The sequence below is a fragment of the Athene noctua genome, chromosome 5, assembly GCF_965140245.1.
Source record: "Athene noctua chromosome 5, bAthNoc1.hap1.1, whole genome shotgun sequence".
In the NCBI taxonomy this organism is placed as follows: Eukaryota; Metazoa; Chordata; class Aves; order Strigiformes; family Strigidae; genus Athene; species Athene noctua.
Window position 1 is genome coordinate 33,488,262 of NC_134041.1, and position 17,888 is coordinate 33,506,149.

Here is a 17,888-nt window from a genome sequence, read left to right on the forward strand (position 1 = left end):
GGGCTCACACAGTTACAAGCTTCTGGCTTTCCTGAGTGCGTGGCACAGGGCAAAAACGTAGGATACCTCTCACAGCTATTTTTCTGTTGCTTTGTATCCATTTACCCGCTTCCTTACAACAATCTGATACCCCTCAGTGTGACTGAAAGCCCTGCCCAGGATCGGCGTACCTGTGGCATTCCTTGTGCTGCTGTCAAATAAGGCTGGCGTTACCGGGGAGCACCAGGAGATCCCAGGAAAGTTCCTAGTTGATGTGCAGCATCTCACTGGATGCGTTTTGGTGGTGGTATCTTTTACATGCCCAACTGTTAACGATTCATGAGGAAAAAACCAGTAATCTGATCTGTATTAGAGTGCTTTCTGATAACCTAAAAGATTTAATCTTTTCCTATACAGGGACATGATGCTGATGTTCGAAGAGCTCTCTGATACCTTCTCAGACCACGACAATTATTTGACAAGCAGGCAGCTGCTGCTGAAGGTGAGAATTAGCTTGAGTTGCAAGGCTTGTGATCTCAATCAAAGCTGAGGTTAGCCCTTCTTCTAAGGAGCTGTCAAAGCTCGTCTCTCCCTGAACTACGGTAGGCAGTGCTTCAGGGAAGAGAGGTCTGTAAAACCTGTGCTTTTCTGCTGGGATGAGAGGTGATTTTGTTGTTCCTGAAAGCACCTACGCTCCTGTTAGCCTGCTGAGCTTGGATACCCACACAGAGCAGGGTGCAGCAGCACAGTTTCTGTGAGGGCTTGTTCACAGGACAGCAGGTCAGGAGCCTTGGAGCCCCCACTGCTGGAGTTCGACGTCTCTTGGGCAGGGTGATTGTCTGAACTGCTAGCTGGTGCACCCTCTGAGCAGACCTGGAAAGGCTCTGGTTTGCACTGGTGAGTGCAGAGCAGCTCCAAATGAGATTCTCAACTGGGCTGCACGGCTGTAGTGCTCTTGACTTCACTGGAACAATGCCACTCGGCTTCAGCTGAGGAATTAAACCAAGATGTTTATCTGACCATCCCATACCTTTCTTGGAACTGGAAAACAGGGCTGGGAATTTCGAAGGAACAGGCTTCCTGCTCTGTGTGTGGCCAGATGGACAACAAAGCAGGCTCTGTCTGAAGCAGTTTGACTTGAGCACTCTCCTGGGCGAACGCCAACAAGCTCTGGGTCTTGAGAGGGGTGAGGAAGAATAGCAGGGAAAGGTTATATTCTGTAGAAACTATGGAATGTTTGTGGCAGTTTTTTCTGTCTGCATGAAAATGTTTCTATAGACTGCCTCCTGACCAGTTGATTTTTTGGCAGTTCTATCCAGTCAGTCTGGCATTTGTACCTTACCCCCTTGCCTTGGTATTTGACACAGTGTTTTGCTCAGGAGTGATGGGTGAACACATTCAAACCTGTCAATCTCCTTTGTTTATCATCCATTTATCAACACCTGTAGCTAAATTTTAAAGCAGGTGAGATAATAATAGGCATAGAGGGAAAATGTGTATTCACAACAGCTTATTAACCTAAGTACTAAAAAGACACAACAGCAACTCAATCTGAGCCCAGACCTTCTGGCTCCTAGCAAATCACCCTCTCCAGCTGCCGTAAGGAGATCTGCAAAACATTTTGAAAGCAGTGAGAGGAGAAAAATTCCACAGAATAGCTAGAACCTCTCTCCTACTCCTCCTTTTGGACTGTTTTGTAACGATTGGAGGATGAATGTCCACTGAATCCCTAAAGTCTTTGTTTTCTTTCACTGTAAATAGTGTCTGTAGGGAAGCTGTCTTTGCCCTTGCCTATCCATCCTACAAATGTAAGTGTAAAGCAGACAAAATGGCACATGACAACAGGTTGTTTGGCACGGAGAGGGAGCGCTGTGTTCTCTCCTCCCCAAACAATGGCTCTGCTGCAAGCTGCAGTTTCAGGTTCTGTGCCTGCCCGCCGGCTGCTGTTAGAGGATCTCCAGTTTATCTTTCAGTATCTTGAAGACACTGAGACAACACTCGTTTTTCATTTGCTCTTGTTTTCCAGCCGAGGAAGGAAATACAGTTTGAGTTTGATCTGTTCCTTCACTGTGACTGAGAGAAGTAAACGTTGTGATGAAAGGATCTTTCCAAGTGCAGGCTGTTGTTTTGTGCCTCTTAAAAAGACTGATAATCATTCGTGCCCCACCTGTCCAACCACTGGAGACAGTAACAGTAACTCCCAGCATCCCGTAGGGATCCAGGGAAATAAAGGCTACAGATCTATTGTGAAATAGCTCCTCCATTCACAGGAGAGCTTGACTTGTGGAGATGAAAACCTATTACCTTGTTTTCCTGCGTGGTTTTGGATTAGTCAATAAGCTACAGAGGGTAGTTGCTGCATCTCTGTTGCGGCATGAGAAAAACAAGCAAGCATTACATAAGATAGAGATGTTTACTTGTAGCAGTCCTGATTAGGAAATTAAACAGAAATCCTGAGGTCGAGAGTGTCAGGATAGAGTTCAGAGAAGCATCTGGCCACCTGAAGGTGCATCTAAGCTTCTCTGATTTAAACTCCCAGGAGATTTTCAACAGCTCTTAGCTTTGACCAGAGTAGAGCCACTTTGCTGAAAAACTCCCTTCTAGTAATTTTGTGGGATTTTGTCCACAATTCCCAGTCAGTGTACAAGTCCCGGAAAATTAGCACATGTATGTACACGTGCATGTACCTATACAGCAAATATTTTTGCTTGCCCCATTGAATGTATTTGCAATTATTTTACACAAACATAGTTGCCAGCTTATCGCTTAGATCCTTTGTTAATTGCCTTTAATTCTCTTGTAACTCACAGGAAGGAACATCCAAATTTGCCAACCTGGACAGCAGTGTGAAAGAAAATGCGGAAAGCACACGGAGGCGGCTGCAACTTCAAAAAGATATGGTGCGTTTGGGGTCCTTTTCCTCCCCTTTTTGACCTGATAACGTGATTAACCCTGAGTGGTGAATGATATAAGAAGCAAAAACTAGAAAGGTATTTAACAAAGAGAGCGTGCAGTAGGTAAAGACCTTGAGAGTGCCGCTGTCAAGAAAAACAATCACATCAGTGCTATAGATTAGCTGATGCAAAGCGAGGGAAGCGAAAGGTTGAGACTGAATAGGCAGTCAGAGTGTTTGTTCCTGTGCAAAGCTGTATTTCACTTATGCTGTGGGTCGCAGTAAGCAGGTAATACTCTGTGTGCGTGTATATAAAGTGCAGATATATATAGATGATATCCCCCCCCTCCCCCCGCCCCATACATCTGTATATAAAGATGGTTCCAAAGCGGGATCCGTGCTGCACCCCGCTCAAGCCGTATGGCCTACGCTGAGCTGCCACGCTGTAACCGCTGTGGTTTTTAGCGCAGCCCAGCTGTCCTCCTACTCCAGTAACACCCGCCTGTGTACTGAAAGGCCGGAGGAAACGGATGTGCAAAGCTTCAGCATAGCCAGTGTGTTCAGAGATCTGATGCTGGGAACGCTCCGAGATTTCAGGATTCGGTGGTTGTACGCGGGGGCCACGTCATGTTCCCTGGCACCAATCTTCCCCTGTCCCCTGCAAGGGGATAACTGGGTGGGCAGGTTTGCTGCTCCCGCTTGCATTTGCTTCACATCCCAACCAGCTGTTGGGGGTGGACCCTGAGACAAGGGTTTGGCCTCAGTTTCAGGTCTTCCAGAAGTTTACTAAATCTGTCACATAGAAGAGTAATAAAAGATGGGTGAATACAGACATGTGTTCTTCGTTTTCAACTGCCTTGTTTCTGTCCTACAAGAAATTAATTCTGTTAACTACTCTCGTTACCCTTTAGAGAGAAATACAGGGAAACTTTTTCATGTAGTAAGATACCTAATGTAAGTACTGGAATTCTTGTGATAAAAGAAAATTAGCTCTGGCAGAGCAGCAATTGCATTTACTTTGAAGCAAGCTCATGAAGCTTCTGACATGCCAGCTTGAAAATTGCACAGACTTTTACAGAGATTGCTTTGTAAAACGTGTCCAGTTTCCAGTCTGCTGGTGAAAATGCCTTTTGTCTCAAAGCTGGCAAAGATTTAAAAGGGCAGGCGGAGAGAAATCTGGGATAGGGAGGCAAAAGTGCTGAATGTGACTTTTTTGTCTATTTGTTTGACTGGAGAAAGTATGGATCCTTTGGATGGTAGAAACAAGCGTTTCCTTCACAAGTGTAGAAGCAGCCTGAATTCTACAACTGCTAGCAGCCTAGGAAGTTTAAAATGTGAATAATTACTCTCAAAATGAAAGGAATGGCTGAGGAAGATGGTCACTTCTTAGAGGAGGACAACTGTGACTTGATTTGACTGGACTGTCAGGTGGCATACACCATTAAGTAAAAATCCACTGGAATGAGGCAGAGAGAGAAACTGCTTCAACAGGCTAGCCGGGAGCATGCCCCGGCTCCTTCTCTTGTAGCAGGTAGCCGAGGGACCCTGTCCCTGCTGCTCGATGCTGCTTCCACAGGCGGGGTTTCCTGGTGACCCACTGTTAGAAACCAGGGTGTGGTGGCAGTGTGGTAATAGAAAACCACTTGGCAATATCTGTGAGAGCATCCCACTGTCATTCGAGTTTGATTTGAATTGTAGATTAGATACTGAGGAGGATGCCATGAAAGAAAAGATAAGACCACTGTTTGGTTAAGCAGACTGCTTTTATTTCATTCTCCTATACAGGCCTATTCTAGCATTCTGATTATTACCGTTTCTCAATCATTTAATCCAACGTTGCTCTGATCATTTGCAGGCAGTAATGCAAGGCACGGTACCTTTTCTTGGTACCTTCCTCACTGATCTCATCATGCTTGACACAGCACTTCAGGACTATATCGAGGTAAATTAAGGCAATTTCTTGAATCCTAAATATCCTCCCTGCCTTCCCAGCACTGAGCGTGTCTGTTCCTGTATCTTCTACCGGGTTCTTCTGCAGCTCTTAAAAATGGAGGAATCTGTTTTCAAAAAAAAGGAAGCCAGATGCGGTTTTATCAGCAACAAGAATCTTGTGTGAATTGGAGTGCTGTTATCTGAAGGGACAAGCTTAGCGTTGTATTTTGTCTTGTTTTCTTAGGTTAGAAAATGTGAAGAAAGTAGGCTTTCCATTATTCTGTTTCATTTTTCTGAAAACAACGTTTTAGGCATGCAGATTTATGTGAATAATTGGTAAAATGCACACAATCACAAATTCAGCACTGCAGACTGATCACTGAAGAGCTTTGGTATTGACTCGGGTGTGTCTGGGCCCTAAAGTGATTGAAGACTTGTTTTTTTTTCGTTTCTCTTTAGCTGAACAAGCAGGGGGAACCAATTTAGCACAGGAAGGGAAAAAGGACTGCAAGAGGGTCTGGTTGTTTAACAGAGACTGAGGATGGGGCCAGTTTTCAAAGGTGTTTGAAACCATAAGTAGAGACACTGCAGCCTTTGTTGTGCTGGTGTTGGTATTTATGATAAGAATGGGCAAATACAGTTCTCCCTGGGCTGGCAGTGGTTGCTGGGGTTTTTAGTGGTGGTTTGTTTGGCGGAACTGCACAGAAGCAGGCCTGCGTAAGGTTGCTGTACATCCATTTTCTTTGGGGCAGTTTCCCTCCTGTCCGTGCTTTGTGTTTACTTGGTGTTTCTGAAACTCCCTGGGAACACTGCTAGAGTCACAGCACAGGCAAGAGCCAAGTTTGTTTCTGCCGTGCAAAATCCCACTAGCATTCTTCAGAGCGGATCTCAACACAGCTTTTATGAGCATTCTTGCATTGGGCTTTTTTTCTGGGGCAGATTGCCCTATAGGCCGTGAGGACAGCTGTCCCTTGGAGACTCAGATGTATGAGTGCTGTGGTTTATACCAGATCTGGAAACAGGTATTTGGAGAAGGTCCTTGCTCGGGGCACGTCTGCGCTTTACATTAGCCTTGCTACTTCATGCTGTTTGTGATTAAGTTCAACTAAGCTTGTGTTCTTCTATTCTGATCCCTGCTCTTTCCTTCCAACAGGGCGGCCTGATCAATTTTGAGAAGAGACGAAGGGTAAGTTGAATGTTCTGTGATTTTTAGTTTACTGATACCCTCTTCTAGAGCGTTCTCTTGGCGAGGCCGTTTGTCATTGCTCGGGCATATACAACAGCTGTGAATTTTAATGCAAGTTCACAAGGAAAGAATAGACCCCTGAAATGCTGCGAGCTTCTGCCAAACTGTGAACAAACTGCAGAACGAGAACCTACTTTTTAGATGTGTGCAGTAGGGGAAGAGGAGCTGCAGGCCACTTACTTCCGTGGGAATTACATGCGGGGCATGCCCATTCCCTCCCTTTGGTGTTCATGGGAATGTGACAGATGTGTATGACCTGTGTGTTGAAACAGAGCTGGTGGCATGAGACCTTTGCTTTCCAGAAGATACAGTTTGTAAATATCTTCCTTCTGCTGCGGTAAACTATTTGTAGGTGAAAGGCTGCAGATGAGACAGAGAAATAAAAGCTGTCAGTCTTTCTGTTCAGCCTGATCCTCGTTGGTCAGAGATGAGTAATGTTATGTAGGAGTTAAAGGTTCTGTCTGAATGAAGTCATGCCAAATCTCCATTCTGGGGTCTGAAAGCAGTCTTGGGAGTTGGCTGTGATGGAGCCATTTCCTCCCCTTAACTGCTCCCAGCTCTACAAACCACTTCTTGGACTTGCCTTGCATGTACAGCTGCATGGCTCAGGGTACTAATAACGGGATACGGGAGCTTCTGGTTGGTCATCGGTCCAGCTTCATACAAACCAGTGGCAAAGCCGCCCTCTGAACCAGGCCGAGTACTCAGCTGCATTCCTGCATCCCGATTCTATAACCTCCTCTAACACGAGGGGGTATTAAGAATTATTGTGGCAAAGCGTGTGTGCAGGTGGAGTTAGAGAAGAGCTGCACGTTCTAGTCACACGTGTTACGGGTAGCATTTCATGTTCCTCTGGTGCAAGTGTGAGTGCACAACGTGAAAAGCCGGGGACAATCAGACTCTCTGCTTTCGTCGCAGGCACCCCTAATTATTTACCCTCGCTTGCTGTCTGAGAACCACCTAAGCACAGGGCATGGTTTGTCTCTCACAGCTGGTCTGGCCCGAGCAGGGGTCAGCAGGTGGGGTAATCTGAAGACTTTATGACCCTTTGCTACCCTCGTTCCTAGAGGAACAACCAGCAGTGCTGCCGTTCGGTGGGTTTGCACTGGCATTGCACTTCAGTTAGTACTTGGGAAAAGCGCTGTGGTGAAGTGCGATTCCTTGTGTTTGTCTTCTGATTTGTGCTTCTCTGAAAATGTCACAATTCAGTAAACATTTTGGATGCTGGGGGGAAAAAAAAAAGACAAGACTTCGTTGTTTGAAAAACTGGTTCTGGAAATAGTCACTCGACTGAAACTGAACTTCAGGTCAAACGAAGTTTGTCCTGGATCTGTTGTTGCCTGTGTTTAGTATATGAATGAGTGAATTTGGGTTTGTGTTGTTTTTTAATTAGAATTCCCATTTGATTCTTTATTTTTTTTTAGGAATTTGAAGTAATTGCCGAAATTATGCACTTGCAGTCTGCATGTAACAGCTACTGCTTGACACCAGACCCAAAATTCCTCCAGTGGTGGAGCAGACAGGAGCATTTAACTGAGGAGGAGAGGTAGGTTCTCAGTCCAGCCGGCGAAGCAGGCTTTTCTTAGCCCACACCCCCCTGCAGGGAGGTTGTGTCAGCCTTGAGCTGTCCTCTTACAGGGACTTACATGTACTGCTGCTCCAGGAGGGTGGAAGTACCTCTGTCTTCTGCTAACCAGCTGTAGAAACCCTGTTAAACATTTAGCAGGGGTTTTTGGAGACTGGATTTTTTTTTTTTTTTTTTTTTGAGATTGGAAATGAGGCTTCTGACTTTGAAATCTGATAGTCTGTTGTGTCTGGGCTGTCTGTATGCCCAGAGGCACGCTCAGAGGCCGATCCTAGGGGAGGTCGAGATGCAGGCACTGAGCGTTGGGCTGGTGGATGCAGGCAGCAGGTAGCCAAGGCAACGCAGAGCTGGCTGAGCGCTCATCAGATAAACGTCTCCCGGGTGTTTGGGGTGGGTTTTGCAGCCCTGCTGAGTTCTGTGCTACGGTACATGCTGCTAGACCAACGCAAGGCAATTTATTTTCTGCACTCTAATATTTCCACTAGGTATCTGAATACCACTCTGCTGCACTAAGAGTGTAAGCATAGATACATACTGCATTGTACTGAGTCATAGTGAAAAAAAGTCAGCTTATCCAAGATTCACATGTTAAGTATTTTCTTGACTATTTTTTTTAAATAAAATGATGACTGTTATCCAAAAAAGCACTAATTTTTAAAATTGTTGTAAAGAAGTGAAATATCCCCTTCATCAGGGTAAAGTGTAGAGCGCGCTGTGTTCCTCTTTGTGGGGTTGCAACCTTTGGTGAAGTGGGAATAACTGAAGGCTTCTCAAATATCTTGAGTATTACTGCTTTGAGATACCTAACTAATCGTCTTGTCTGTCAAAATTAACCGGGTGCCCTCTGTTCTGCAGTTACAACCTTGCACGTGAGATTGAAGCAGCTGCTGACACTGGCACCCCATCGCCGAAACCTCGGAAAAGCGTGGTGAAGAGGTTGAGCCTGTGAGTACGATGGGGCAAAGGGTATCTGGTGTGTTAATATGAACCTGAATAAATCAAACAAGCAGTGCTTGTTTTACCCGCTGAAAAACCTGGCTGGGGATGCAGACCACTGCAGTACATTAAGGAGACACCATCAGCTAGAAATGCAGACTTCTGTCTGAAGCTGTCCTTGCTGCTGCTGTTGTTATAAGTAGTCATGAGGATTATTAATGATGAAAGAGATTAGAGACAAAAAAGCCTTCCTAAGGTGTCAGAAAAAGGAATCATTTTAGGGCTGGATTATAAATTCAATATCTATTGTGTAATGACTTCCCTGAATGCAGAGGCAAAACAGAGTAGATGAGGATAAAGTCTGGCCTATTATTAGTCTAATTTGCTCACACTTGCAAAAATTCCTTGCAGGATTTTAATTTGAAAATTAAGGTTAGCAAAAGGGCATTTGATAATAGAAACAATCTGCCCAGCTGCCTTCAGGTTAGAGAAGGAAAATAATCATGGGGACATGGTTCAATTGAGTTTAATACTGCAAAGGTTCAAGCAGGAGGCGGTGGAGAACAGGGGCATGCAGCTAAGCAGACACAGGAAAGAACAGACTAGCAGGAATTCATGGCAAGCTGCAGGAAATGAAAGCAGAGATCAAGGGCGGAAGTAAAACTAACTTAAAGGTGAGAAATTTGAACCTGATGCGAGAGGAGATACGAAAGGACTCCCGCATACCAGTGGCATGATCAAGATGAGGTGGGGAGATGATGAATTTAAGAGCACTATCAGCTCCTAACTGTCCTTTCCTGCTCGGTTCTTGTGGCCAGTTTCCTCAGAACAGGCAGTAGCCATTTCACTTCACATCAGCACTACTGCAGGCTAGGGTCTGAAAGAAGAATGAATGGATGTTTTCAATCTAGAGTTTTGAGTTCTGATAAGCAAGAAAAAAAAGTCCAGGCAGCTGTTTGGAAGGTGTTTCAATTAGTCCGTCTGAGTTCCATTTTGCGTAGTCCATCTGGCTGTGAGAACGTGAGCTTTGAAGATGACAGTGCTTGAGCTCTCGGTGGCCTGTCATGGGTGTCTCCCTCGGCACGTGCCTAAGCTGCGCGTAAGAACTGTCGCTGCGGAGCACAGGCTTTATTCTCTTGTTTCTGACGGCGTTTCAGTGCTGCAGTATTGTCATTTACTGCATGGAGTTTGTTTGCACTGTGCAGCCTTTGTCTAAAGAATTGTTTCATCTGCACTCTGAATGTATTTTGCAAATTAATACTGTAGAAAAGACTGGCATAATTCACCCCGGCAACAGGGGGTGACACCTCTTTAAATTGTTTTAAATCGTTAACTGCATGCCGACAGAGCATCTAATTCACCTGGCTTCTTTACTTTATGTCTTGTACAAGTTTGTTTCCTTTGACACTCCTTTAAATTTACTTGACCTGCATTTAGAAATGAGTCTTGGAGAGGGAGAGCCTATAATTTACACTTTCTCCTGATCTTCTCGTTGTGTACATCTCCATTCAGACTCTTAGAGAGAAACTGGTATCCGTGGCACCTTTACTGAGGGAAAGAATTTGCAGCGGGGAGGAATTGGCCTTTGGCAGACCTTTGCCTGGTGTTTGGCCACGTGTTACCTTTCTTGCACTCATGGCGACTGAGCAGGTCTTGTGTCAGTGGGACCCGGGTGTGACAGCAGTGTGCAGGACCGCGTAAGGTGCAGCCAGCTGCCATGCCTCTAACTCGCCCCTCCTCATCCCTTGGGTTGTAAACACATCAGGTTTACAAGCTGTCATTTCCTAGCAAGTGAGGCTGAAAATTCAGCAGACCGAAGAGTCTTGTTTGTGGTACTTGGGCATTAGCTCAGCTTTTGGCCTTGCAGCTGGTGGGTATGCCAGGTCAAGAAGGTATTGTGTTAGGGTGTAACAGACTCTCTTGACAAACCGTATGAACAGCATAGAGGAAATGGAAACAACAGGCCACTCAAGACAGGAAAGCAAAACAATGAAACAGTGCATAAGAACTTTGAGCCAAGTGACCGCCTTGCTCAGGCCAGCTCTGTTCTGCTTTCACTTACTGGCTTTTATGCTTTCTTTTCTATACTAGACTGTTTTAGGCAACTCGACATCAAAGGCCTGCTGCTGGAGCTGATCTATTAAGTTCAAACAAGCTGTGGCTAGCCTTTCCACTCTATTTTTTGGCAATTCCTCCTAAAGTGTCCACTCTCTCCACAATGATAACATGGTCTCATGTTCTGAATGAATTTTTTCTTTTCTGGCATTTTGTTACTTATCTTAGTGACAGCAGCAACTACTGGTTTTTCTTTTTCTGCTAGTAAAACACCTTTTACAGCAGAGGCAATCATAGCTGCTTGGGCATTCTGTTCTGCCCTGGAAGCACGTAGTAGCATTTCATCAACAGGAGCTCCATTTAGTAAACCTGCTAGTATAGTCCTTGTTCTGGTATTGGCATTTTCAAAAGCTAACAACCGAAACATAGTCTTTCATTTCATCAGGTAAGTCCGCTTGATCTTTCATAGCTTGAGATAGTCGATCAATACAGGCACTGTATATGGTTCTGTAAGTCCTTGTCGAACAGCCGCAAATGGAGCTGTTTTTTTTCCCTTCAGGTATCTGCAGAAGAACCCGGTGGGCTAGCTGTTGTGACATTTGGTGAAAAATTGGAGGGAAAGTCACCTGTACGGCCGTGCTGGCATATGCGCCCTGACTCTACAGATACAGTACAGATACCTACAGTCCCAGCATAAAATGGATCGTTCTGATCACGTTGATGCTTATTTAGTTCAGTAATTACAAGTTGATTCCATGTTCTTTCCCAAATTAAATGTTGAGAAGGAGTCAATAAAAGTGAAGCAATGTTCTGAGAATCAGCAGGTACCATCAAATCCGCTGTAATTATATATTTTATAATGTTCTTTGCTGCTCCTGATTTTAATCCATAAGTGGTTACTGTTTGTTTTGCTTGCTGTAAAATTTTCCAATCACGTGGTTCCCACTTCCCGACTCCCCCTTCAGTGACCACGGGGCAGGCTAAAGATCCAACTGTCTGCCAGTCTCCTTCTAAAATAGCATCTCGGACTACTCCAGTCCATCGTCGCTGCACAGGATCAGTGTCGGAGGTTGGATAGGATGGAGGTCGTTGTATAGTCGGAGCTGTATTTGTTGTGGTTGGTGGTGGTGGCAGTGGTGGTGGTGGTGCAGAAGGAAGTGCAGGGCCTGAGTTGGAGTGCCACCAAGTGGTAGATTTTAGAGTCCTTTTTTGTGTCAATACAGGGATGTAGCTCCTCCAGCTTTTTCATTAGTTGATGTAACAGTTGGTCATTTTCTAAATCGCCTGCAGCAGGAACTGTTGGAGGCGTGTTACTGCCAGAGTTGTTGGATGATGACCAAGAAGAGGAGGAGGAGTGTGAAACTGGAAGGGACGAATATAATCGTGGGCGGCAACTAGATCCGCTTTGCTCCGCCTCTTCTTTTGTAATTTCCCTCATCTGAGGGGCAATCTCTTTCACTTCCGCTTTACTCTCAGTTGAAACTGAAACTTTGCTGCTTGTACCACCCCCTCCTGCACGAGCCGCAACTTCTGCTGCGGATGCAGCGACGGAACCCGACGTACCACGAACAGGCAGCTTAGTGACATCGAGACCAAAAAATTTCGCTACCGGACGACGTGGGGTGGTTGCTTTATTTACTTCTGCTTTATCTGGTTGTACCGCCTCTATTGCTGCAGCGGCCACCTTCCGCTCAGCTTCCATCTCTTGTAAAGCATTAATCACTTCCCGCCACACCGATCCAAGTTCCTTTGCTTTTTTTCCTGCTTTTCCACCCTCTATAGTAAAATTCCACAGTAAATCTCCTACAGCCCTCCATTGAGAGGGATTAAATAACATAGAGGCGCTGAGGCAAAGCTGTGGCTCCTGCGCCCATTGCACCAAGTCTTTTAGCTTGGACTGGCTCACATCACTACCTCTCTTAGAGAGTATACTTGTGAGGAGCCATATCGCTGCTTCCACTTCTTGTGCCATAGCAGCTTACCTTCGCAGAGGACAGCCTGCAGAACCGTCTCCTAACTCCAGAAGTGCGTCTATGTGCCGGCTTCTGTGTTTCTCTGCGCCGTTTCTATCCGAAGTTCTCCGTTCATCGCCACGTCTCGGTCGATGTGTTAAGAATAACGAGGTCCCTGTTCGGGCGCCATCTGCCGATGGATAGAGCCCGGATATCAAGAATAATACCAACGTGGTTTGCAAGCTCGATCCAATTTTATTAAGTACAGAGCATCTTACATACTGTTAGAGAGTGACTATGCGAAGGCAAACAAACTGTGATTGGTTCTGTGCTACTGTCCACACGATATTATTCATATTTCATTGGTACAACGTAAGAAGCACACGCGAGAGGCGTGAGCCGTGGACCTACTACTTGAGGTTTCAACGTCACGCCTTATCTCTAGTTAAAAGAATTTGCTGAACAATAGCTCTCTATGCAGTGGCAAGTCAGAGAGGAATGCTGAACAGCAGTTCTTTCTACAGAGGCAAACAGCAGAGAATTGTTCATTTCAGTATCAAGGACCATGTGACTGTTATCTTCCAACAACTTCTCCACAACAGTACAGACTGGAATTTTTGGGGGGGTTGTTTTGCACGTGAGCCGAGGAAGGTGACAGCCTCACCTAGAGGGGAAAACAGGACTGCAACGTTTGTCTTAAGAACACCGCACAAGCCAACTCTCTTTGCGAGAAAACATTTTCCTTTGTGCCAGTATTACACAGAAGAAGGTCTGAATTTATTTTTATAAAACGGGAGAAGAAAAGTTTCAATGCAGTTCTGCCTGAACCGAGGAGGAGGTCCCAGCCGCCTCCAGCTGACTGACGGGAACACTGGTTTGCGGGAGGTGTGGGTGAGCCAAGTGCCACAAGCAGTTGCTGCCTTCAGGAGGGATTTACATTCATGAAAAAGCAGGGCGGGTGCATCCCCAAAACACTCATCCCTGGAGACAGTAGAAACTGCAAGTGGGTCTGTTGCTTTCACACAGCTGGCAAACTTCTTTTTGCGCTTGTTCCATGCCAGAAAATTACCTATTTGGGGTTTTTTTTCCAAAGACCTTTGAAAGAATGGACTGCACTTGCTTTGGGATGAATGTCATGGTTTGTCCATGAACAAGGCAAAGAACCACTCCTTGTCTGGATTTAGGTCTGGTCTTAATGCCGCTACAGGGCGTTTTTTCTTTCACTTTGCTAACCCGTTGTACAGAAATCGATGCCTTTTGCCTGTACTCTGGAAGGACCGATGTACCTCTTTGTAACGTGCAATCACTCTTCAAGAGCAAAACTTTTAACTCACGTTTTCCTTCATGAGGGGCAACTACATGACCTTTTATTTTAAAAGTGGGTATTGAGAGGAGATAACCGGGTCTTAAACATTACCCCAACCACCCAGAGATTTTGATACACTCGTAGCATTATTATGGGTCATCTACAGGCAGCTCCCTTGCTCTTGATGTATGTCTGTTAAATGAGTTTCCTGAATGGTACATCCTTTCAGCTGCAATAAAGAATTCAGCTGGAATGTTATCATCTGTTCTCTGTGAAACTTTAAAGAACATATTTCTTGAGTCTCTTACCAGAATACAGCCTTCCTTGAAAGGATAGTTAGGAGTTTTATTTTTAAAAGCCATAAATGAGACATTGGATTGTAAGCAGCTCTTACTGAATAGGCTGTCTTTGAGATACATTAGTCTGAGTTAAAACAAACTCAAATACTTAATGATACACATGCCTGGGTCTTTTTTTTCCCCACCGGTTCTGTAGCAGAGATTTTCAAAACTGTGCGCAATTAGCGATAAACTCATGACGCAGTGTTTGCTTTACTATGTTCTGTGTGAAGTTTTATCACCTCTGTTGACAAGTAGCACCATGTAGGTCCTAGTCTGAATAGTTTAAGGACTCCCACTGTTTCCCTGTTAGGAGGGTGAAGGAAGCGAGTTTGTAACTGAGCCTTAAACTTTGCCCAGAGTTAGGATAAGATTACCACAGAAGAAGTTCAGTTTTCTTTGCGTTTCAGTGTAAGCGTGCACTGATGTCTGTGCAGTACCATTTGCAAAGCACAGCACTGCTCACTCAGAGGGGGTATGTCTGTACTAAGCTGAAAGGTGAATGTTCTTGATTTTAAAATTACAAAAATGTTGTATATGAAAAAGATTTTTTTAATTGCTTACCTGTAATCTTTATACAATAAGTATATAAACTTTTTTTCCACTAATATTTGCCTGGAGTGAATCTGTTTTCTTAAGACTTTATTACTGCATGTCAGTTGTGGGGTTTTTTCCTACCTCACACCACTTCCCTCACTGTCACTCTTTCCAACTTCATCACTTTTACTGTTTTAACTGTTCTCAACTTCTTCCAGCTCCCACAACCCATCTCCCCTGCCACCCAGAGAACTTGAAATGCCATATTTTAGCCGTAACCCTTCAGCTACAACCTTCCTATACCTTTTTTTACTCTGCAATCGTGCATTTTCTTTTGAATTCCTAAAAGTTTCTATGAGGACGGCTTCTGTGTTTCTTCCGCACAGTGGCTGGAAGGGCTGTCCAAGTAAAGCAGTCTCTCACCCACGTTACCCACGGAGGGGCAGCAGCTCACCACGAGCCATACGTAGTCCAGTCACACATTGCAGGAGTGCAGCGAGCTTGCTGAGAGCTCCAGGGCAAAGCAAAAGCGATCCCGGTGCATCAGTCACGCACGCCAACCCGAGCCTGGCGCCTCAGTTTGCGCAGGCAGGGCCAGCGGACAGGGCGCAGTCCATCTCCTGGGTCTGGAACTTATCCGAGCCAGTTTCATCTTATCGTCCTCCCCGAGTAGACTGAACCATGGCCTCCACTCGCGTCAAAACCACCACCAGAAAGAACGTGGCGACCCAGACGGAGCTGCCACGCAAACACGCAGCGGTGCAGGTCCCGGGCTGCAGGGAGTGCCTGAGCCTGTCAGTCCTGCCGGAGGGCTTCATACAAACCAGTGGCAAAGCTGCCCTCTGAACCCGGCCGAGTACGCAGCTCCATTCCTGCATCCTGATTCTATAACCTCCTCTAACACGAGGGGGTATTAAGAATTATTGTGGCAAAGCGTGTGTGCAGGTGGAGTTCTATCCCAGAGTCAAAGAAAGGTAAACGACCAACAACACTGCAAATAACAAATAAAGCACAGTCCTAACCAAGCACATGATAAAGGCAACAGTAATAACAACACTATCAATTAACAGTTTTTAAGCAGACATATTCAAACAAAATGTGTCCCGGGCCGGGCCGAGGGATGTGCTTCCAGCCTTTGGGAACTGGGGGGAGAAGGTGGTTGTTCACACGAACAGGTACAACTGCAAGACGGTTTACACGGACGCTTACAGGATGACCACATACATACCACACGGGAAAAATACAGCAAGAGCTAACAGAGCACCTGCCACACAATTAAGTGTCAACAGGGTATATATTCCGGTGGCTGTTGTGGCTGAAGATGGCACTCTGACTCGCCGGGGCGGGGGGGGCGCGGGTTGTCTGCCTACGCAGCAGGAAAATGAAATTCCACACCCCCAGCCTAGCGTGCAGGCGTGGTTTAGGCCTTGGTACTTCCACCTCGCCTTCATGGGTCCAGTAATGACCTTTTAAAGTGCAGGCCCCATTAGCAAAGGGACCTTCCCTCGGAACCAAGGGAGAGGAGAATGGTCACCCAAAGCAATTTTTGCAATGATAGACAACGCATCCTAAAAACGTTAGTAAGGCAACGAACATCGGCACTGCACAAAAATTTAGATTTACATAAGGATCCCTCCTCATGACTCAGGGCATCTGTCTCCAGGAGCGCTGACCTGCAGGAAAAAGGAAGGAAAAGCTTCTTGGTTCGTTTTGTGAACCGGGAGTGGGTTATAATTAGAAAGATGGGGCAATCCACCTTGTATTAATTTTGTGCTCCTTTCCATGAGCATCTTTGGCTTTCCAGGTATACTTGTTTATTGGTGTATCCAATACCAACGATACCGCTCCCACTGTTGGCAGTTCAACTAAGACAGGTTGTCTGGGAGAAATGAGATGGATTTCTGGGGTGCTTGGCTTTCAACTCCTACACCTAAATCTCTTAATTGTTGCAACTAACTTAGTTGCAGCTGGAATCTGCATGGGAGGTATTTTTACTTTGCCGCCCGTAACAGGTCCAGCACTAATAGAGTTTAACTCCGAATTGATACTGACTATCAGAAAGATTTAACGTCAGTCTTTCTGCACAGGTTGCCCTAGAGTTTGGCCATTAATTCATTTGTACTGCTCATGTACAAGTCACGTACATGTACTGATTCACTTCCCTTGCCTCGTGCAAAGGGCACAAGTCGGAAAGCAGTGCTCAATCCTCTTTCACCCCCCAGGAACCAGTGATCCACTGGCCCATAACACACCCCTCAGAGAGCAACCCAAATCTGCTCCGAGTGGGGGCTCGGGTGACAGCACAGACTCGGCCAGTGTTCCATCATGCGAGTTTAATCACCCTGAGCCTGAAGACGCCTGCATCGCTCCCGTAGGAACCGCTGATGCGTCTCAGAAAAAGGTGCAGTCTGTGCCTTGTTGCCAGAAGAAGTAGCCTGAGAGAGACTGTCGACACTGCCAGCAGGGCCCAAGCCTGCTTGTCGTGTCGAGAGCATTGCTTTTAGAGGAATGGAGAGACTCTAGATATAAATGTGTAAAAATGAAAGCAACCCAGTCAGGATTTTTGCACAGTTCCCTCTGTGTTGCTGAGATACAAGGCAGACTGAAGCTCTCCTTCCCTGAAACCAGATTTTCTTGTGGTGCCTGTTAGTGGAATTGCACGAGGTTAATTTTTCTTTCAGTCCCTCGTTGTGCTTTTTGAGAGGGATGGGGCAGGCTAGCGGGCAGCATTTCTACCTGTGGGAAGTGGGGTGAGGAGCACGTGGCAGCATGACGTTAGCAGTGACACGGACAAGAGGATTTGTGAGCGCCCCCCAACCAAAACCCACTGAAATGGGAGATGGGATCAGCTGAAGAGGAGTAAGCTCAACAGCTAGACATTTCCTCCTCCAATACCTCAGGTCTGATGAATTATTCTGCTGTTAGCAGCCTGCTGTTGTGTCCATCATTCTCAGTCAGCTGCGGCTGTTAAAGGGAGTTTGACTTCTGCGGCGGGCGGAGGAAGCAAGCAGCCGATTCAACGTGAATGATAGAGCAAGCTTCAACTTTATTGAAAGAAATCACACCTTATATAAGCACTCTACAATAATCACGCATACTACTCACAAATCTATTGGAGACATGTAAAAC

General features: G+C 45.7%; 1 protein-coding gene across 1 annotated transcript in view; it reads left to right on the top strand.

The window, feature by feature from the left end:
* LOC141961067 (ral guanine nucleotide dissociation stimulator-like 1) overlaps positions 1–17,193 on the top strand; it is a 43,596-nt gene extending 26,403 nt beyond the window's left edge. The window contains exons 9-16 of the mRNA XM_074907603.1: positions 397–481; positions 2,790–2,879; positions 4,728–4,814; positions 5,958–5,990; positions 7,475–7,596; positions 8,491–8,580; positions 9,097–9,111; positions 16,989–17,193. Of these exons, the coding sequence (XP_074763704.1) occupies positions 397–481; positions 2,790–2,879; positions 4,728–4,814; positions 5,958–5,990; positions 7,475–7,596; positions 8,491–8,580; positions 9,097–9,111; positions 16,989–17,193 (727 nt within the window). The remainder of the gene's footprint in view (positions 1–396; positions 482–2,789; positions 2,880–4,727; positions 4,815–5,957; positions 5,991–7,474; positions 7,597–8,490; positions 8,581–9,096; positions 9,112–16,988) is intronic.
* Positions 17,194–17,888: the final 695 nt, after the last annotated feature.